The following is a 23,056-nucleotide window of genomic DNA, read 5'->3' as shown; positions in this document are numbered from 1 at the left end:
AAATGTTTAAATAGTTGTTACTAAGGCTAAAGATTAAAAATAAATGGTTTACAGAGTGTTAGCTATTGCACACCAGCCGCGTGGGGGTGAGGGAAGGGTTGAGGTGAGGGCTGAGGACGGAGGGAGGGGGTGAGGGCTGAGGAGGAGGGAGGGGGTGAGGGCTGAGGAGGAGGGAGGGGGTGAGGGCTGAGGAGGAGGGAGGGGGTGAGGGCTGAGGAGGAGGGAGGGGGTGAGGGCTGAGGAGGAGGGAGGGGGTGAGGGCTGAGGAGGAGGGAGGGGGTGAGGGCTGAGGAGGAAGGGGGGGGGGGGGGGGGGGTTGAGGACAGAGGGGGAGTTGAGGACAGAGGGGGGTGTATGGAGCAGCCCAGACAGGATCTTCAGGGCTTTCTGCGTCTAAAACACAAAAACAACATGCAACAGTTACTCACTTTAGAAACACAAACCTCTTCCTAATCGGCCGAACCTCTTCCTAATCGGCCGAACCTCTTCCTAATCGGCCGAACCTCTTCCTAATCGGCCGAACCTCTTCCTAATCGGCCGAACATACCAAACCTCTTCCTAATCGGCTGAACATACCGAACCTCTTCCTAATATTGAGTTACTTTTCCCTCAGAACAGCCTCAATTTGTCGGAGCATGGACTCTACGAGGTTCCACTGGCCAATGTTGCCTCCAATGCTTCCTGAGTGTACAAAACAATTCCAACCCTTTTTCCCTCAGAACAGCCGCAATTCGTCAGGGCATGGACTCTACAAGGTGTCCAAAGCGTTCCACAGGGATGCTGGCCCATGTTGACTCCAATGCTTCCCACAGTTGTTTCAAATTGGCTGGATGTCCTTTGTGTGGTGGACCATTCTCCATACGAAACTGTGGAGCATGTAAAACCCAGCAGCGATGCAGTTCTTGACACAAACCGGTGTGCCTGGCACCTACTACCATACCCCGTTCAAAGGCACTTAAATATATTGTCTTGCCCATTCACCCTCTAAATGGCACACATACACAATTCATGTCTCAATTGTCTCAAGGCTTAAAAATCCTCCTTTAACGTGTCTCCTCCCCTTCATCAACACCGATTGAGGTGGATTTAATAAGTGACATCAATAAGGGATCATAGCTTTCACCTAGATTCACCTGGTCAGTCTGTCATGGAAAGAGCAGGTGTTCCTGATGTTTTGTACACTCTCGTGTAATAATTTAGAAACCTTGAAACGTGTCCCTCGAAAGTTCACACATACGTATTTGTCGGATAAAACCTACGGAAGAAATGATACTTACTTCTGATGCCCATGGTGCTGGTAGCCCGGACCCAGGTTAGACCCAGCCCTCATCTCGACAGCCATAGAACACTGGAACACAGAACACACACACACAATGTGGAAGCTTCTAGAACGGTTAACTACAGGTAACTGGCCAAAAATGTTTTAACATCAAGTGTCTTAAAAATGGGTGGCGTTGAGCCACCACGAGCCAGAACAGCTTCAATGCACCGTGGTATAGATTCTACAAGTGTCTGAAACTCTGTTGGAGGGATACGACACCATTCGTCCACATCATTTGGTGTTTTGTTGATGGTGGTAGAAGCTGTCTCAGGAGCCGCTCCAGAATCGCCAATAAGTCTTCTATTGGGTTAAGATCTGGTGACAGACTGCCCACGGCATATGGTTTTCAACCCTTTTTAAGCTCATCCAGTGACCACTCGTGCCCTGTGGATGGGGGCATTGTCATGCTATAGCCACGGTAGTCAAAATAATGGCCTCCCAGCATTTTATACATGACCCTAAGCATGATGGGATGTTAAATGCTTAACTCAGGAACCACACCGGTTTAGAAGCACCTGACTTCGATATACTTTGTGTCCCTCATTGACTCAAGTGTTTCCATTATTTTGGCAGTTACCTGTACCTTACTGTATATCCTACAGTGATGACAGCCTGGTACCAGATATGATTGTACAGTCTTGGTCATTGTCCTATGGTCAGTCACAGGCCAATATGTGACTATGAATACAGTGGTATGTAGCAGGTAGTGGTGTTAGCACACAGTTAGGCCAGGATACACTTCCACACTCCATCCCCCAGGGGGCAGCAGAAGCGTATACACCGATTTCTCACATAAATGCACACATTCATTAAGGTTACAGACCATGTAGCTAGGACACCTAGACATAATGAGTCAGGTTACAGACCATGTAGCTAGGACACCTAGACATAATGAGTCAGGTTACAGACCATGCAGCTAGGACCCCTAGACATAACGAGTCAGGTTCCAGACCATGTAGCTAGGACCTCTAGACATAATGAGTCAGGTTACAGACCATGTAGCTAGGACCCCTAGACATAATGAGTCAGGTTCCAGACCATGTAGCTAGGACACCTAGACATAACGAGTCAGGTTACAGACCATGTAGCTAGGACACCTAGACATAACGAGTCAGGTTACAGACCATGTAGCTAGGACCCCTAGACATAACGAGTCAGGTTACAGACCATGTAGCTAGGACCCCTAGACATAATGAGTCAGGTTACAGACCATGTAGCTAGGACCCCTAGACATAATGAGTCAGGTTACAGACCATGTAGCTAGGACCCCTAGACATAATGAGTCAGGTTCCAGACCATGTAGCTAGGACCCCTAGACATAATGAGTCAGGTTCCAGACCATGTAGCTAGGACCCCTAGACATAACGAGTCAGGTTACAGACCATGTAGCTAGGACCCCTAGACATAACGAGTCAGGTTATAGACCATGTAGCTAGGACACCTAGACATAACGAGTCAGGTTACAGACCATGTAACTAGGACCCCTAGACATAATGAGTCAGGATACAGACCATGTAGCTAGGACCCCAAGACATAATGAGTCAGGTTACAGACCATGTAGCTAGGACCCCTAGACAGTCAGGTTACAGACCATGTAGCTAGGACCCCTAGACATAACGAGTCAGATTACAGACCATGTAGCTAGGACCCCTAGACAGTCAGGTTACAGACCATGTAGCTAGGACGTCTAGACATAGTGAGTCAGGTTACAGACCATGCAGCTAGGACCCTAGATATGAGTCAGGTTCCAGACCATGTAGCTAGGACCCCTAGACATAATGAGTCAGGTTCCAGACCATGTAGCTAGGACCCCTAGACATAATGAGTCAGGTTCCAGACCATGTAGCTAGGACCCCTAGACATAATGAGTCAGGTTACAGACCATGTAGCTAGGACCCCTAGACATAACGAGTCAGGTTACAGACCATGTAGCTAGGACCCCTAGACATAACGAGTCAGGTTATAGACCATGTAGCTAGGACCCCTAGACATAATGAGTCAGGATACAGACCATGTAGCTAGGACCCCAAGACAGTCAGGTTACAGACCATGTAGCTAGGACCCCTAGACATAACGAGTCAGATTACAGACCATGTAGCTAGGACCCCTAGACATAACGAGTCAGGTTACAGACCATGTAGCTAGGACCCCTAGACATAACGAGTCAGGTTATAGACCATGTAGCTAGGACCCCTAGACATAATGAGTCAGGATACAGACCATGTAGCTAGGACCCCAAGACAGTCAGGTTACAGACCATGTAGCTAGGACCCCTAGACATAACGAGTCAGATTACAGACCATGTAGCTAGGACCCCTAGACAGTCAGGTTACAGACCATGTAGCTAGGACCCTAGATATAATGAGTCAGGTTACAGACCATGTAGCTAGGACTAGGACCTCTAGACATAATGAGTCAGGTTACAGACCATGTAGCTAGGACCCTAGATATAATGAGTCAGGTTACAGACCATGTAGCTAGGACCCCTAGACAGTCAGGTTCCAGACCATGTAGCTAGGACCTCTAGACATAACGAGTCAGGTTCCAGACTATGTAGCTAGGACCCCTAGACATAACGAGTCAGGTTACAAACCATCTAGCTAGGACCCCTAGACATAACGAGTCAGGTTACAGACCATGTAGCTAGGACCCCTAGACATAATGAGTCAGGTTACAGACCATGTAGCTAGCCCCACTAGACATAACGAGTCAGGTTACAGACTAGTGAGTGCAGCAAAACCAGTAGGCTTGTTATGGGTTTCGTAACACTAGGACTGGTACGACACAAACTGATCTGGGACCAGACAAAACAGAACAGCCAGTCCAGTGTAGGGAGTGAATCCTGTCTCTTACCCTGGTCTCCACATCTGTCCAGTCTCCCTCCATACGGTCGCCCCCCTGGGCAGTGTTGCCCTCTGACGACCTCCTCTTACGGCTGAATGGAGGAACACACCGTGAGTGTTTGACATCATCATCAGACTAAACAAAAATCACTGATCTTCACCTTATCGTTCTGAGCTATGCAGCACAAAACTATCATTATGTGATCCAAGATTAGACAAGTTTCAGAAATGTTTGCACATTTATAAAAAAAAACTGAAATAACACATGTATATAAGTATTCAGACTCTTTAATTTGTTGAAGGATCTTTGGCAACGATTACAGCTGCAAGTCTTCTTGGGTATGATGCTACAAGCTTGGCACACCTGTATTTGGGGGAATTTCTCACATTCTTCTCTGTAGATCCTCTCAAGCTCTGTCAGGTTGGATGTGGAGCGTCTGAATACTTATGTAAATGTGATTTCAGTTTATTATTTTGAATAAACCTGTTTTTGCTTTGTGATGGGGTATTGTGATGTCATGATGGGGTATTGTGATGTCATGATGGGGTATTGTGATGTCATGATGGGGTATTGTGATGTCATGATGGGGTATTGTGATGTCATGATGGGGTATTGTGTGTAAAGTGATGAGGAAAAAACAATTTAATCCATTTCAGAAAAAGGCTGCAACGTAACAAAATGTGGGAAAAGTGAAGGGTCTGAATACACTATGTATGTATGTATGTATGTATGTATGTATGTATGTATGTATGTACAATGAACAAAAACATAAACGCAACATGGACCAATTTAAAAGATGTGACTGAGTTACAGTTCATGTAAGGAAATCAGTTAATTAAATTAATTAGGCCCTAGTCTATGGATTTCACATGACTGAATTACAGATATGAATCTGTTGGTCACAGATACCTTTAAAGGTTGAGCATGAGAAAACAAGTCAGTATTTGGTGTGACCACCATTTGTCTCATGCAGTCAACACATCTTTCACATAGAGTTGATCAGGCTGTTGATTGTGGAATGTTGTTCCTCTCCTCTTCAATGGCTGTGCGAAGTAGCTGGATATTGGCGGGAACTGGAACACCTTGTCGTACACGTCGATCCAGAGCATCCCAAACATGCTCAATGGGTGACATGCCTGGTGAGTATATGCAGGCCATGGAAGAACTTTAATGCATGGCCCCTGCAACATGGGGCCATGCATTATCATGCTGAAACATGAGGTGATGGCGGCGGATGAATGGCACGACAATTGGCCTCAGGATCTCGTCACGGTATCTCTGTGCATTCAAATCAATAAAATGCAATTGTGTTCATTGTCCGTAGCTTATGCCTGCCCATACCATAACCCCACCACGGGGCACTCTGTTCACAACGTTGACATCAGCAAACTGCTTGCCCACATGACTCCATACACGCTGTCTGCCATCTGCCAGGGACAGTTGAAACCGGGATTCATCCGTGAAGAGCACACTTCTCCAGCATGCCAGTGGCCATCGAAGGTGAACATTTACCCACTGAAGTCGGTTACGAAGCTGAACTGCAGTCTGGTCAAGAACCTGGTGAGGACGACGAGCACACAGATGAGCTTCCCTGAGACGGTTTATGACAGTTTGTGCTGAAATTCTTCGGTTGTGCAAACCCACAGTTTCATCAGCTGTCCAGGTGGCTGGTCTCAGACGATCCTTCAGGTGAAGAAGCCGGATGTGGAGGTCCTGGGCTGGCGTGGTTACACGTGGTCTGAGGTTGTGAGGACGGTTGGCCGTACTGACAAATTCTCTAAAACGACGTTGGAGGCGGCTTATGGTAGAGAAATTAACATAAAATTCTCTGGCAACAGCTCTGGTGGACATTCCTGCAGTCAGCATGCCAATTGCACGCTCCCTCAAGACATGTGGTATTGTGTGACAACTGCACATTTTAGAGTGGCCTTCTATTGTCCCCAGCACAAGGTGCAGCTGTTTAATGATCATGCTGTTTAATCAGCTTATTGATATGCCACAACTGTCAGGTGGATGGATTATCTTAGCAAAGGATAAATGCTCACTAACAGGGATGTAAACACATTTTTGCACAAAATCTGAGAGAAATAAGCTTTTGTGTGCATATGGAACATTTCTGTAGTATTTTAATTCAACTCATGAAAACATGGGATGTATGCATGTATGGAGTAAGTTAGCAGTAACAGTGGTACTAGTACTACTAGTAGCAGTACTAAGTTAGCAGTAGACAGGAAACCTACGTTCTTCCAGATGGGAAGCTCCGGTCTCAGTCTCTATGTAGTAGTAAGTTAGCAGAAGCAGTAAGTTAGCAGACATTAAAATGGCAGTAGACAGGACACCTACCTTGGTCCAGTGGGCAGCTCCTGTCTCAGAGTTTCTATATCAGTGAACTGGACTGACTGTCCTCCACCTCGTGTCTTGAAAACTTCACCCTTAAAGTTCACAACACAGGCATCAGAACACAGGCATCAGAACACATTTACATTTTAGTCATACCCCTGCACATCGACTCCGTACTGGTACTCCCAGTATATAGCCAAGTAATCGTTACTTATTGTGTATTTATTCTACTATTTCTCCGGCAGTCAGCATTTCACTGTTAGTTTACACCTGTTGTTTACCAAGCATGTGACAAATAACATTTGATTTGAATTGATTAGGCCACAGGCGGCATCAGGCCACAGGCGGCATTTGGAATGGTCCGGGGACACTTAAGGAAAAGTCACGTCGAGATTGTTTCATTTGGTGACCTCATGAAGGACAGTATACACTTCTCAATTTAATTTGATTTATTTCACCTTTATTCAATGATGGGGTTAGCATCTGAATGTGGGAAAAAATAAATTATCTTTCCAAAAGTCTATGTGATGTTAATCTTCTAAATGAGAATTGTTTTTCATATTAACTTAGGATCAGTCAGTGGCCACGCCCCCGCGAGCCACAGACATTACACGGAACGCCCACGCGAGCCACAGACATTACACGGAACGCCCCCGTGAGCACAGACATTACACGGAACGCCCCCGCGAGGTCACATACATTACACGGTGTCATGGAACACCCCCTTTTCCACTAAAAGTTTTAAAAAACACTTGACAAAATGTACATTAGACCAGAAAACATGGAAGCTGTCGCTACATGTTGAAATGGTTGGCAACTCTACCAAAAGGACAAGAACAGAGAATGTGGAGATCATTCCCATTTTGAAATGGCTAAGAACTCTATAAACTAAAGAACAATTATTCAGACTGCAGCAGTTTTAATACTTTAGTCTGGTAAATGCAACCGGCCGAACGATCGAATAGTACTCTGACGTATCCTTTATAACAAGCTACAACTCCGTAAGACTGATCGCTGGTGGACAAAACAGAGACTGTCGACAATCTATCCAGCAGACGGACCAGTGATCGCAGAGAGCAACAACAAAGGCATACACTCGTAAATATGTAAATTGCAATTTATTTTCGGATGAGTGGTTGTTCATGTTCAAAGTACAAGCATGTCCATGAGTGTGGTGTATGTACGGGGGTCCACTCCGAGTTTCCCGCTCTTGAGCTGGCCCCACCCCTTTCCTTTGTCTACAAAGCCGTCATATCGGCTTATCCCACTAGGGACATAGCAGTGTATCATGTCAGCAACCAATGATTAACTATTGCGTGTGTGTTTTATGTAATTGATTAGTTAGTAAATAAATAATTAAGCCAATTTGTATATCGCTGATTCATGATTTTTGATGCGAGGGTTCGTGCAGATATCCAAGGGTTTGTGACATTCAGGAATGAGACTGACGAGGTAATAATACATTAATAGAAGACTAAATCGATAAGATATGAAAATATCTGAAGAGTTCATCCGGGAAATAGACTAAACATTTTCCCGTGGTGCCCCAACTTCCTAGTTAATTAAAGTTACATGATTAGTTTAATCACGTAAGGAATAATTACACATAGAGAATTGATTTGATAATATAACAATCTTCACATGACAGCAAACGCTACGACACCAGGCATCGGCACACATTTCAGCAAATAAACACCGTGTCAAATAAACGGCGGGTCTAAATGAACTGATTTCAAGGTTACAAATGGACAACTCTGATATTCCCACGGGCATTAAAAAAATATTCACTACTCGCTGCCAGCCATGGTGTCAACTAAAAGAAAATGACATCAAATTCAAGCTAGCAGTGATCAAATTGGCAGAACAACATTTGGGTGAGGCAACAGCCAGGCAATCTGGAATCGATCCAAAACGAGTGAGAGAACGGCGAAGTCAAAAAGTGGAAAATCAGAAGAGGGCGAGACTGCAGGGTGGGGGTGGGGGGGTTAGTAAGGAAATAGAAGCCTGTCTCTAATAAGCGCTGGTTGTGTTCAGTGATTAAAGCAAATTAACCGCCAGGCTATTAATTGAAATTTAACGGTAGAGAGCTTTTTGCAAGTCTGGCCGGTACGTACCTTAATGAGTTTGGTCTGTATCTCTCCATCAGAGGCCACGTCTTGGTGAGTGAGCATGTACTTGTCACACTTGGCCAGGGCCTTCTCGCTGGGGGCAGAGACCTTAATGGCGTTGGAACCCAGGATGGGCTGCATCACCGTGTCCAGCTCCACGTTCGACGACGGCTTGTGGTTCACCCACCTCTCCCCGCCCGCAGAGTGGGAGCGCCTGTGGACCGCACGCACCGGGGTACCCGTCTGGTCGTCGACGGAAACGAAGCAGAGGGGACAGCCAGAGTCAGAGCATCATGTGTTGCTAACAATAAAACCATTCCATTGCTGGAGTTAGTGACAGTAATAGAACATCAACTCTACAGGAAGTACAATCTAGCCAACCAAACCACTCAATCTGATTCCATCAGGGATCAGTCATCATGGTGGTAGAAATCGACTGAAACATGGTTTGATAGTGGACATGTTGTTATACATTGATGTTTTAGGAGGAACAACCAATCCTGTTACGTTAGAAAATCATTTTATTTCGGTCTAAAGTGTAAACAAGAACATAGTACCAGTTATATAGAGGGAGGAGCGTTCACAAACCTAAAGGTCAGCTGATGAGCTGGTTAGAGTAATCTACTGCAGTTCTGCTACCTACCAGATGACCTTACCACCTTAGTCTGTTGAGACTCACTGACCCTGTAATCTCCTTCCTGCTCCTCTAGGTCTAGATCACAGGTCTGGTCAGGAACCTCTCTCTCTTCCTCTCTGTCCCAACACCTGCCTCTCCTCCTGCTAAGGCTGCTGGGTAGACCCTGGGTCTGAGCTAGGGTTCTAGTCTTAAGGGTCCGGTACTGGGCCGGGTTAGCGATAGCGTGTCTGTCCTGAGGGACTCTCTGCTCCCACTCTGAGATGCAGGAGGTTACAGAGGGGGAACTGGTGCTGTCACTCTGCGGAGGGGAGGTGGGGTGGGAGCCCGGCCACCGCCTGACCTGCTGAGGATGGGGAGGGGCGTACACTGGGTCTAGGGCCTGGCTGGACCTGGAGTGGACGGGCTGCAGGGCAAAGTATGGTGGTGGTGCAGATAGACAAGTCAACCAGCTAGTTGGGATACATAGCATCCATCCATCCATTACATACCATCCATCCATTTACATACCATCCATCCATTACATCCATCCATCCATCCAATACATGGCTGCCTGCACACACTAACAAACATACACAGGCTGCATACACACCAGATAGACAACACACAATTACATAATGTTACATCTAATCAAAGTCAGTGGATTCATATAAACCTTCCACAAAAGGTCAGGGTCAGTAAATTGAAATCGTTAAGTCCACATTGTAAAATAACAAGTAGATGTGTTTTCACATCATGATTAACAGACCAGTCAGTAGATGTGTTTTCACATCATGATTAACAGACCAGTCAGTAGATGTGTTTTCACATCATGATTAACAGACCAGTCAGTAGATGTGTTTTCACATCATGATTAACAGACCAGTCAGTAGATGTGTTTTCACATCATGATTAACAGACCAGTCAGTAGATGTGTTTTCACATCATGATTAACAGACCAGTCAGTAGATGTGTTTTCACATCATGATTAACAGGCCAGTCAGTAGATGTGTTTTCACATCATGATTAACAGACCAGTCAGTAGATGTGTTTTCACATCATGATTAACAGACCAGTCAGTAGATGTGTTTTCACATCATGATTAACAGACCAGTCAGTAGATGTGTTTTCACATCATGATTAACAGACCAGTCAGTCAGCTGAGGCTGGTCAACCTGTTAGCAGTAAAGGGGGAAACAGTAGTTTGTTTTGGAGAGGGGATTCCGTTTGCTTCCTTTGATTAGGAAAACACTTCAGTAGGGTATATTAACTGGATGAGTCAGTGCTCTAGAAGCACCATGTCGTGGTAACGTACGGGAACGGGTGACGGCGAGGCCGATCTCTTGGCGGGGACGCGGTCCTTCTCCCGGGAGGGGCGCTGGGGCTTGTCGGGGGCGGGGCGCTGGTCTGAGGGGGTCTTGCTCTCCGTCACGATGGCCTTCAGCTGCTTCAGCTTCTCGTCTTTCACCCACAGCTTGTTCTGCATCTCCAGCTGCTTGGCACACACACGACGCTCCTGGAAACACAAACCAGAACCAGCGTTAATACACCTACTACAGGTGATTGTTGTACCGGTTAATACAACTACTACAGGTGATTGTTGTACCGGTTAATACACCTACTACAGGTGATTGTTGTACCGGTTAATACAACTACTACAGGTGATTGTTGTACCGGTTAATACAACTACTACAGGTGATTGTTGTACCGGTTAATACACCTACTACAGGTGATTGTTGTACCGGTTAATACACCTACTACAGGTGATTGTTGTACCGGTTAATACAACTACTACAGGTGATTGTTGTACCGGTTAATACACCTACTACAGGTGATTGTTGTACCGGTTAATACAACTACTACAGGTGATTGTTGTACCGGTTAATACACCTACTACAGGTGATTGTTGTACCGGTTAATACACCTACTACAGGTGATTGTTGTACCGGTTAATACAACTACTACAGGTGATTGTTGTACCGGTTAATACACCTACTACAGGTGATTGTTGTACCGGTTAATACAACTACTACAGGTGATTGTTGTACCGGTTAATACAACTACTACAGGTGATTGTTGTACCGGTTAATACACCTACTACAGGTGATTGTTGTACCGGTTAATACAACTACTACAGGTGATTGTTGTACCGGTTAATACAACTACTACAGGTGATTGTTGTACTAGTTAATACAACTACTACAGGTGATTGTTGTACCGGTTAATACACCTACTACAGGTGATTGTTGTACCGGTTAATACAACTACTACAGGTGATTGTTGTACCGGTTAATACAACTACTACAGGTGATTGTTGTACCGGTTAATACAACTACTACAGGTGATTGTTGTACCGGTTAATACACTCGCCCAGGTGATTGTTGTACCGGTTAATACACTCGCCCAGGTGATTGTTGTACCGGTTAATACACCTACTACAGGTGATTGTTGTACCGGTTAATACAACTACTACAGGTGATTGTTGTACCGGTTAATACAACTACTACAGGTGATTGTTGTACCGGTTAATACACCTACTACAGGTGATTGTTGTACCGGTTAATACAACTACTACAGGTGATTGTTGTACCGGTTAATACACTCGCCCAGGTGATTGTTGTACCGGTTAATACACCTACTACAGGTGATTGTTGTACCGGTTAATACACCTACTACAGGTGATTGTTGTACCGGTTAATACACTCGCCCAGGTGATTGTTGTACCGGTTAATACACCTACTACAGGTGATTGTTGTACCGGTTAATACAACTACTACAGGTGATTGTTGTACCGGTTAATACAACTACTACAGGTGATTGTTGTACCGGTTAATACACCTACTACAGGTGATTGTTGTACCGGTTAATACAACTACTACAGGTGATTGTTGTACCGGTTAATACAACTACTACAGGTGATTGTTGTACCGGTTAATACACCTACTACAGGTGATTGTTGTACCGGTTAATACACCTACTACAGGTGATTGTTGTACCGGTTAATACACTCGCCCAGGTGATTGTTGTACCGGTTAATACAACTACTACAGGTGATTGTTGTACCGGTTAATACAACTACTACAGGTGATTGTTGTACCGGTTAATACAACTACTACAGGTGATTGTTGTACCGGTTAATACAACTACTACAGGTGATTGTTGTACCAGTTAATACAACTACTACAGGTGATTGTTGTACCGGTTAATACAACTACTACAGGTGATTGTTGTACCGGTTAATACACCTACTACAGGTGATTGTTGTACCGGTTAATACACCTACTACAGGTGATTGTTGTACCGGTTAATACACCTACTACAGGTGATTGTTGTACCGGTTAATACAACTACTACAGGTGATTGTTGTACCGGTTAATACAACTACTACAGGTGATTGTTGTACCGGTTAATACACCTACTACAGGTGATTGTTGTACCGGTTAATACACCTACTACAGGTGATTGTTGTACCGGTTAATACAACTACTACAGGTGATTGTTGTACCGGTTAATACACCTACTACAGGTGATTGTTGTACCGGTTAATACACCTACTACAGGTGATTGTTGTACCGGTTAATACAACTACTACAGGTGATTGTTGTACCGGTTAATACACCTACTACAGGTGATTGTTGTACCGGTTAATACACCTACTACAGGTGATTGTTGTACCGGTTAATACAACTACTACAGGTGATTGTTGTACCGGTTAATACAACTACTACAGGTGATTGTTGTACCGGTTAATACAACTACTACAGGTGATTGTTGTACCGGTTAATACAACTACTACAGGTGATTGTTGTACCGGTTAATACACCTACTACAGGTGATTGTTGTACCGGTTAATACAACTACTACAGGTGATTGTTGTACCGGTTAATACAACTACTACAGGTGATTGTTGTACCGGTTAATACAACTACTACAGGTGATTGTTGTACCGGTTAATACAACTACTACAGGTGATTGTTGTACCGGTTAATACACCTACTACAGGTGATTGTTGTACCGGTTAATACACCTACTACAGGTGATTGTTGTACCGGTTAATACAACTACTACAGGTGATTGTTGTACCGGTTAATACAACTACTACAGGTGATTGTTGTACCGGTTAATACAACTACTACAGGTGATTGTTGTACCGGTTAATACAACTACTACAGGTGATTGTTGTACCGGTTAATACAACTACTACAGGTGATTGTTGTACCGGTTAATACAACTACTACAGGTGATTGTTGTACCGGTTAATACAACTACTACAGGTGATTGTTGTACCGGTTAATACACCTACTACAGGTGATTGTTGTACCGGTTAATACAACTACTACAGGTGATTGTTGTACCGGTTAATACAACTACTACAGGTGATTGTTGTACCGGTTAATACAACTACTACAGGTGATTGTTGTACCGGTTAATACAACTACTACAGGTGATTGTTGTACCGGTTAATACACCTACTACAGGTGATTGTTGTACCGGTTAATACACCTACTACAGGTGATTGTTGTACCGGTTAATACACCTACTACAGGTGATTGTTGTACCGGTTAATACACCTACTACAGGTGATTGTTGTACCGGTTAATACACCTACTACAGGTGATTGTTGTACCGGTTAATACAACTACTACAGGTGATTGTTGTACCGGTTAATACAACTACTACAGGTGATTGTTGTACCGGTTAATACAACTACTACAGGTGATTGTTGTACCGGTTAATACAACTACTACAGGTGATTGTTGTACCGGTTAATACAACTACTACAGGTGATTGTTGTACCGGTTAATACACCTACTACAGGTGATTGTTGTACTAGTTAATACACCTACTACAGGTGATTGTTGTACCAGTTAATACAACTACTACAGGTGATTGTTGTACCGGTTAATACAACTACTACAGGTGATTGTTGTACCGGTTAATACACTCGCCCAGGTGATTGTTGTACCAGTTAATACACCTACTACAGGTGATTGTTGTACCGGTTAATACAACTACTACAGGTGATTGTTGTACCAGTTAATACAACTACTACAGGTGATTGTTGTACCGGTTAATACAACTACTACAGGTGATTGTTGTACCGGTTAATACAACTACTACAGGTGATTGTTGTACCGGTTAATACACTCGCCCAGGTGATTGTTGTACCGGTTAATACACTCGCCCAGGTGATTGTTGTACCGGTTAATACACCTACTACAGGTGATTGTTGTACCGGTTAATACAACTACTACAGGTGATTGTTGTACCGGTTAATACAACTACTACAGGTGATTGTTGTACCGGTTAATACACTCGCCCAGGTGATTGTTGTACCGGTTAATACACCTACTACAGGTGATTGTTGTACCGGTTAATACACCTACTACAGGTGATTGTTGTACCGGTTAATACAACTACTACAGGTGATTGTTGTACCGGTTAATACACTCGCCCAGGTGATTGTTGTACCGGTTAATACACCTACTACAGGTGATTGTTGTACCAGTTAATACACCTACTACAGGTGATTGTTGTACCGGTTAATACAACTACTACAGGTGATTGTTGTACCGGTTAATACAACTACTACAGGTGATTGTTGTACCGGTTAATACACCTACTACAGGTGATTGTTGTACCAGTTAATACAACTACTACAGGTGATTGTTGTACCGGTTAATACAACTACTACAGGTGATTGTTGTACCAGTTAATACAACTACTACAGGTGATTGTTGTACCGGTTAATACACCTACTACAGGTGATTGTTGTACCGGTTAATACACCTACTACAGGTGATTGTTGTACCGGTTAATACAACTACTACAGGTGATTGTTGTACCGGTTAATACACCTACTACAGGTGATTGTTGTACCGGTTAATACACCTACTACAGGTGATTGTTGTACCGGTTAATACACCTACTACAGGTGATTGTGTGTACCGGTTAATACACTACTACAGGTGATTGTTGTACCGGTTAATACACTCGCCCAGGTGATTGTGGTACCGGTTAATACACCTACTACAGGTGATTGTTGTACCGGTTAATACACCTACTACAGGTATTGTTGTACCGGTTAATACAACTACTACAGGTGATTGTTGTACCGGTAATACACCTACTCCAGGTGATTGTGTACCGGTTAATACAACTCCTACAGGTGATTGTTGTACCGGTTTAATACACCTACTACAGGTGAATTGTTGTACCGGTTAATACACCTACTACAGGTGATTGTTGTACCGGTTAAACACCCTACTACAGTGATTGTTTGTATTCCGGTAATCCACGCAGGTGATTGTTGTACCGGTTAATACAACTACTACAGGTGATTGTTGTACCGGTTTAATACAACTACTACAGGTGATTGTTGTACCGGTTAATACAACTACTACAGGTGATTGTTGTACCGGTTAATACAACTACTACAGGTGATTGTTGTACCGGTTAATACAACTACTACAGGTGATTGTTGTACCGGTTAATACAACTACTACAGGTGATTGTTGTACCGGTTAATACACCTACTACAGGTGATTGTTGTACCAGTTAATACACCTACTACAGGTGATTGTTGTACCGGTTAATACACCTACTACAGGTGATTGTTGTACCGGTTAATACACCTACTACAGGTGATTGTTGTACCGGTTAATACACCTACTACAGGTGATTGTTGTACCGGTTATACACCTACTACAGGTGATTGTTGTACCGGTTAATACACCTACTACAGGTGATTGTTGTACCGGTTAATACACCTACTACAGGTGATTGTTGTACCAGTTAATACACTCGCCCAGGTGATTGTTGTACTAGTTAATACACTCGCCCAGGTGATTGTTGTACCGGTTAATACACCTACTACAGGTGATTGTTGTACCGGTTAATACAACTACTACAGGTGATTGTTGTACCGGTTAATACACCTACTACAGGTGATTGTTGTACCGGTTTAATACAACTACTACAGGTGATTGTTTGTACCGGTTAATACACCTACTACAGGTGATTGTTGTACCGGTTAATACAACTACTACAGGTGATTGTTGTACCGGTTAATACAACTACTACAGGTGATTGTTGTACCGTTAATACAACTACTACAGGTGATTGTTGTACCGGTTAATACACCTACTACAGTGATTGTTGTACCGGTTAATACAACTTACTACAGGTGATTGTTGTACGGTTAATACAACTACTACAGGTGATTGTCTGTACCGGTTAATACACCTACTACAGGTGATTGTTGTGTACCGGTTAATACAACTACTACAGGTGAATTTGTTACCGGTTAATACACACTTACCTACAGGTGAATTGTTGTAACCCACGGTTAATTACACTACTACTAGGGTGATTGTTGTACCCGGTTAATACAACTACTACAGGTGATTGTATGTAACCGGTTAATACACCTACTACAGGTGATTGTTGTACCGGTTAATACACTCGCCCAGGTGATTGTTGGTACCGGTGTAAATTACAACTACTACAGGTGATTGTTTGTACCGGTTTAATACACCTACTACAGTGTGGATTGTTTGTATACGGTTAATACAAACTAATACAAGGTGATTGTTTGTAACGGTAATACAACTACTACAGGTGATTGTTGTACCGGTTATACACCTACTACAGGTGATTGTTGTACCGGTTAATACACCTACTAAGCAGGTGATTGTTGTACCGGTTATACAACTACTACAGGTGATTGTTGTACCGGTTAATACAACTACTACAGGTGATTGTTGTACCGGTTAATACAACTACTACAGGTGATTGTTGTACGGTTAATACAACTACTACAGGTGATTGTTGTACCGGTTAATACAACCTACTACAGGTGATTGTTGTACCGGTTAATACACCTACTACAGGTGATTGTTGTACCGGTTAATACACCTACTACAGGTGATTGTTGTACCTGGTTAATACAACTACTACAGGTGATTGTTGTACGGTTAATACAACTACTACAGGTGATTGTTGTACCGGTTAATACAACTACTCCAGGTGATTGTTGTATCCGGTTAATACAACTACTACAGGGATTGTTGTACCGGTTAATACACCTACTACCAGGTGATTGTTGTACCGGTAATACAACTACTACAGGTGATTGTTGTACCGGTTAATACAACTACTACAGGTGATTGTTGTACCGGTTAAATACACCTACTACAGGTGATTGTTGTACCGTTAATACACCTACTACAGGTGATTGTTGTACCGGTTACTACAACTACTACAGGTGATTGTTGTACCGGTTAATACAACTACTACAGGTGATTGTTGTAACCGGTTAATACACCTACTACAGGTGATTGTTGTACCGGTTAATACACTACTACAGGTGATTGTTTGTACCGGTTAATACAACTACTACAGGTGATTGTTGTACCGGTGAATACACTCGCCCAGGTGATTGTTGTACCAGTTAATACTACCCCAGGTGATTGTTGTACCGGTAATACTCCCACAGGTGATTGTTGTACCGGTTAATACACTCGCCAGGTGATTGTTGTACCGTTAATACAACTACTACAGGTGATTGTTGTACCGGTTAATACAACTACTACAGGTGAGTTGTTGTACCGGTTAATACACCTACTAGGTGATGTTGTACCGTTATACAACTACTACAGGTGATTTGTTGTACCGGTAATACACCTACTACAGGTGATTGTGTACGGTTTAATACACCTACTACAGGTGATTGTTGTACCGGTTAATACAACTACTACAGGTGATTGTTGTACCGGTTAATACACCTACTACAGGTGATTGTTGTACCGGTTAATACAACTACTACAGGTGATTGTTGTACCGGTTAATACACCTACTACAGGTGATTGTTGTACGGTTAATACAACTACTACAGGTGTGTTGTACCGGTTAATACAACTACTACAGGTGATTGTTGTACCGGTTAATACAACTACTACAGGTGATTTTGTACCGGTTAATACACCTACTACAGGTGATTGTTGTACCGGTTAATACAACTACTACAGGTGATTGTTGTACCGGTTAATACAACTACTACAGGTGATTGTTGTACCGGTTAATACACCTACTACAGGTGATTGTTGTACCGGTTAATACAACTACTACAGGTGATTGTTGTACCGGTTAATACAACTACTACAGGTGATTGTTGTACCGGTTAATACAACTACTACAGGTGATTGTTGTACCGGTTAATACACCTACTACAGGTGATTGTTGTACCGGTTAATACAACTACTACAGGTGATTGTTGTACCGGTTAATACACCTACTACAGTGATGTGTTGTACGGTTAATACACCTACTACAGGTGATTGTTGTACCGGTTAATACAACTACTACAGGTGATTGTTGTACCGGTTAATACACCTACTACAGGTGTGTTGTACCGGTTAATACAACTACTACAGGTGATTGTTGTACCGGTTAATACAACTACTACAGGTGATTGTTGTACCGGTTAATACAACTACTACAGGTGATTGTTGTACCAGTTAATACACCTACTACAGGTGATTGTTGTACCGGTTAATACACCTACTACAGGTGATTGTTGTACCGGTTAATACAACTACTACAGGTGATTGTTGTACCGGTTAATACACCTACTACAGGTGATTGTTGTACCGGTTAATACAACTACTACAGGTGATTGTTGTACCGGTTAATACAACTACTACAGGTGATTGTTGTACCGGTTAATACACCTACTACAGGTGATTGTTGTACCGGTTAATACACCTACTACAGGTGATTGTTGTACTAGTTAATACACCTACTACAGGTGATTGTTGTACTAGTTAATACACCTACTACAGGTGATTGTTGTACCGGTTAATACACCTACTACAGGTGATTGTTGTACCGGTTAATACAACTACTACAGGTGATTGTTGTACCGGTTAATACACCTACTACAGGTGATTGTTGTACCGGTTAATACACCTACTACAGGTGATTGTTGTACCGGTTAATACAACTACTACAGGTGATTGTTGTACCAGTTAATACAACTACTACAGGTGATTGTTGTACCGGTTAATACAACTACTACAGGTGATTGTTGTACTAGTTAATACAACTACTACAGGTGATTGTTGTACCAGTTAATACACCTACTACAGGTGATTGTTGTACCGGTTAATACACTCGCCCAGGTGATTGTTGTACCGGTTAATACAACTACTACAGGTGATTGTTGTACCGGTTAATACACCTACTACAGGTGATTGTTGTACCAGTTAATACAACTACTACAGGTGATTGTTGTACCGGTTAATACAACTACTACAGGTGATTGTTGTACCGGTTAATACACCTACTACAGGTGATTGTTGTACCAGTTAATACAACTACTACAGGTGATTGTTGTACCGGTTAATACAACTACTACAGGTGATTGTTGTACCGGTTAATACTCGCCCAGGTGATTGTTGTACCAGTTAATACTCGCCCAGGTGATTGTTGTACCAGTTAATACTCGCCCAGGTGATTGTTGTACCAGTTAATACTCGCCCAGGTGATTGTTGTACCAGTTAATACTCGCCCAGGTGATTGTTGTACCAGTTAATACTCGCCCAGGTGATTGTTGTACCAGTTAATACTCGCCCAGGTGATTGTTGTACCAGTTAATACTCGCCCAGGTGATTGTTGTACTAGTTAATACTCGCCCAGGTGATTGTTGTACTAGTTAATACTCGCCCAGGTGATTGTTGTACCAGTTAATACTCGCCCAGGTGATTGTTGTACTAGTTAATACTCGCCCAGGTGATTGTTGTACTAGTTAATACTCGCCCAGGTGATTGTTGTACAAGTTAATACTCGCCCAGGTGATTGTTGTACAAGTTAATACTCGCCCAGGTGATTGTTGTACCAGTTAATACTCGCCCAGGTGATTGTTGTACTAGTTAATACTCGCCCAGGTGATTGTTGTACTAGTTAATACTCGCCCAGGTGATTGTTGTACAAGTTAATACGGGTCCTGAGTTCTTGGTTTTTAATGCTTAATGGAGTAAGTTAACTAACGAGTAGGAAAACAGATGAAGCACCCTGATGAAGTCTGCTCTACGTTTCTACGTTACTTGTGTTCTTCAAAGTGCTTGCCACCAGTTGATAGCCACCAGTTGATAGCCACCAGTTGATAGCCACCAGTTGATAGCCACCAGTTGATAGCCACCAGTTGATAGCCACCAGTTGATAGCCACCAGTTGATAGCCACCAGTTGATAGCCACCAGTTGATAGCCACCAGTTGATAGCCACCAGTTGATAGCCACCAGTTGATAGCCACCAGTTGATAGCCAGCTGCTCTGACCAACTACAGTGAAGTCTAACAGAGCATTCTACTTTATTTGTTTCTTTCTAATTAATTGGAGCCACCCGGCTAGTGCTGGGACTGTATTTCCAGACCCGAGTGCACACCATCTGTGCATATACAAGCTAGCCATGACTGAAGATGGTAGCCAGTCTACAAAAGCCATGAAATGTGAGAACTGTAAATTATGTTTGTTTTAGTGTAAAAGAAGGACCCTCGCCACCTTCCTTTGTGAAAAATGCAAAGACATTTGTGACTTAAAGGGTGGGATGATTTGGCCTCACTTGGAGAACAAGGAGCTTCAGGAGCGACCGGCCTTACTGAAGGATGCTACCCAATAACAGGAGGCATTTGAGAGCGCCACCCTGAACGATCAGGCCAAGCACCAATCAGACGGGGTTCCTCAGCTATAGTGGCAGAGGGAGGGAGTGCTCAGGAACCATTCTGACAAATACTACCTGCTAAACAAATCAAAATGGGGCCTTCACACGCCTCACAGGCTGCCTGCGCTACCCCTCATCCAGCGGAGCATTGTTGAAGGTGCCCACGGTAATTCACAGCGGTTACTCACGATTCCATCAGACCCGGATCTGCGGCTGTTTAACCACTATCCACCACTATTTTAATAATGTGAAATGTTAGAATAATAGTAGAGAGAATTATTTATTTCAGGTTTTATTTCTTTCATCACATTCCCAGTGGGTTAGAAGTTTACATACACTCAATTAGTATTTGGTAGCATTGCCTTTAAATTGTTTAACTTGGGTCAAACGTTTTGGGTAGCCTTCTACAAGCTTCCTACAATAACTTGGGTGAATTTTGGCCCATTCCTCCTGACAGAGTTGGTGTAACTGAGTCAGGTTTGCTCGCACACACTTTTTCAGTTCTGGCCACACATTTTCTATAAGATTGAGGTCAGGGCTTTGTGATGGCCACTCCAATACCTTGACTTTGTTATCCTTAAGCCATTTTGCCACAACTTTGGAAGTATGCTTGGGGTCATTGTCCATTTGGAAGACCCATTTGCGACCAAGCTTTAACTTCCTGACTGATGTCTTGAGATGTTGCTTCTATATATCCACATAATTTCCCTCCCTCATGATGCCATCTATTTTGTGAAGTGTACCTGTCCCTCCTGCAGCAAAGCACCCCCACAACATGATGCTGCCACCCCCGTGCTTCACGGTTGGGATGGTGTTCTTCAGCTTGCAAGCCTCCTCCTTTTTCCTCTAAACATAACGATGGTCATTATGGCCAAACAGTTATATTTCTGTTACATCAGACCAGAGGACATTTCTCCAAAAAGTACGATCTTTGTCCCCATGTGCAGTTGCAAACCGTAGTGTGGCTTTTTTATGGCGGTTTTGGAGCAGTGGCTTCTTCCTTGCTGAGCGGCATTTCAGGTTATGTCGATATAGGACACGTTTTACTGTGGATATAGATACTTTTGTACCTGCTTCCTCCAGCATCTTCACAAGGTCCTTTGCTGTTGTTCTGGGATTGATTTGCAATTGTCGCACCAAAGTACGTTCATCTCTATGAGACAGAACGCGTCTCCTTCCTGAGCGGTATGACGGCTGCGTAGTCCCATGGTGTTTATATTTGCGTACTATTGTTTGTACAGATGAACGTGGTACCTTCAGGCGTTTAGAAATTGCTCCCAAGGATGAACCCGACTTGTGGAGGTCTACAATTCTTTTTCTGAGGTCTTGGCTGATTTCTTTTGATTTTCCCATGATGTCAAGCAAAGAGGCACTGAGATTGAAGGTAGGTCTTGAAATACATCCACAGGTACACCTCCAATTGACTCAAATGATGTCAATTAGCCTATCAGAAGCTTCTAAACCCATGACATTATTTTCTGGAATTTTCCAGAAAGGCTCAGTAAACTTCTGACCCACTGGAATTGTGAAACAGTGAGTTATAATTGAAATAGTCTTATTGTCTGTAAACAATTGTTGGAAAAATGACTTGTGTCATGCACAAAGTAGATGTCCTAACTGACTTGCCAAAACTATAGTTTGTTAACAAGAAATTTGTGGAGTGGTTGAAAAACAAGTTAATTGACTCCAACCTAAGTGTACGTAAACTTCCGACTTCAACTGTATATATATATATATATATACACACACACACACACAATAATCTATAATGACAACATGTTTGCTATTTTTTATATTATATACATATAAAAAAATAGCAAACATTTTGTCATTATAGATTACTGTGTGTAGATTGATAAGAAAAATGTTTTAATTAATCCATTTTAGAATAAGGCTGTAACAAAATGTGGAAAACGTCAAGGGGCCTGAATACTTCCTGAATGCACTGTATGCAGGAATCCCTTTGCCGATTTAAAACTTGAGCAAAACTAAATACACTGTTTTTAAAGTCTGGTAAGAATGTTCCAGATTAACTGCATTTTCATTAGACGGTTCTCCAATGGAACGTGTTCCTGCAGATAAATACTGAGGCCTTTGGATTGATCTGGATT

The 23,056-nt window shown here is 43.0% G+C and overlaps 1 protein-coding gene across 3 annotated transcripts in view; it reads right to left on the bottom strand.

Moving 5' to 3' along the window:
• Nucleotides 1–302: 302 nt before the first annotated feature.
• kif23 (kinesin family member 23) overlaps nucleotides 303–23,056 on the bottom strand; it is a 70,388-nt gene continuing 47,634 nt past the window's right edge. For 2 of the 3 annotated variants that reach the window (XM_039017811.1, XM_039017813.1), the window contains 6 exons: nucleotides 10,542–10,742; nucleotides 8,620–8,856; nucleotides 6,509–6,597; nucleotides 4,175–4,256; nucleotides 1,278–1,348; nucleotides 303–393 (listed from right to left, as the gene is read on the bottom strand). In XM_039017811.1, coding sequence (XP_038873739.1) covers nucleotides 378–393; nucleotides 1,278–1,348; nucleotides 4,175–4,256; nucleotides 6,509–6,597; nucleotides 8,620–8,856; nucleotides 10,542–10,742 — 696 coding nt within the window. In that variant the 3' untranslated portion in view covers nucleotides 303–377. The other variant, XM_039017814.1, reaches the window with a different exon arrangement.

This window comes from Salvelinus namaycush, chromosome 21 (genome assembly GCF_016432855.1).
Source record: "Salvelinus namaycush isolate Seneca chromosome 21, SaNama_1.0, whole genome shotgun sequence".
Classification (NCBI taxonomy): Eukaryota; Metazoa; Chordata; class Actinopteri; order Salmoniformes; family Salmonidae; genus Salvelinus; species Salvelinus namaycush.
Note: the sequence above shows the minus strand (reverse complement) of the source record. Positions and strands in the feature narration are given on the sequence as shown.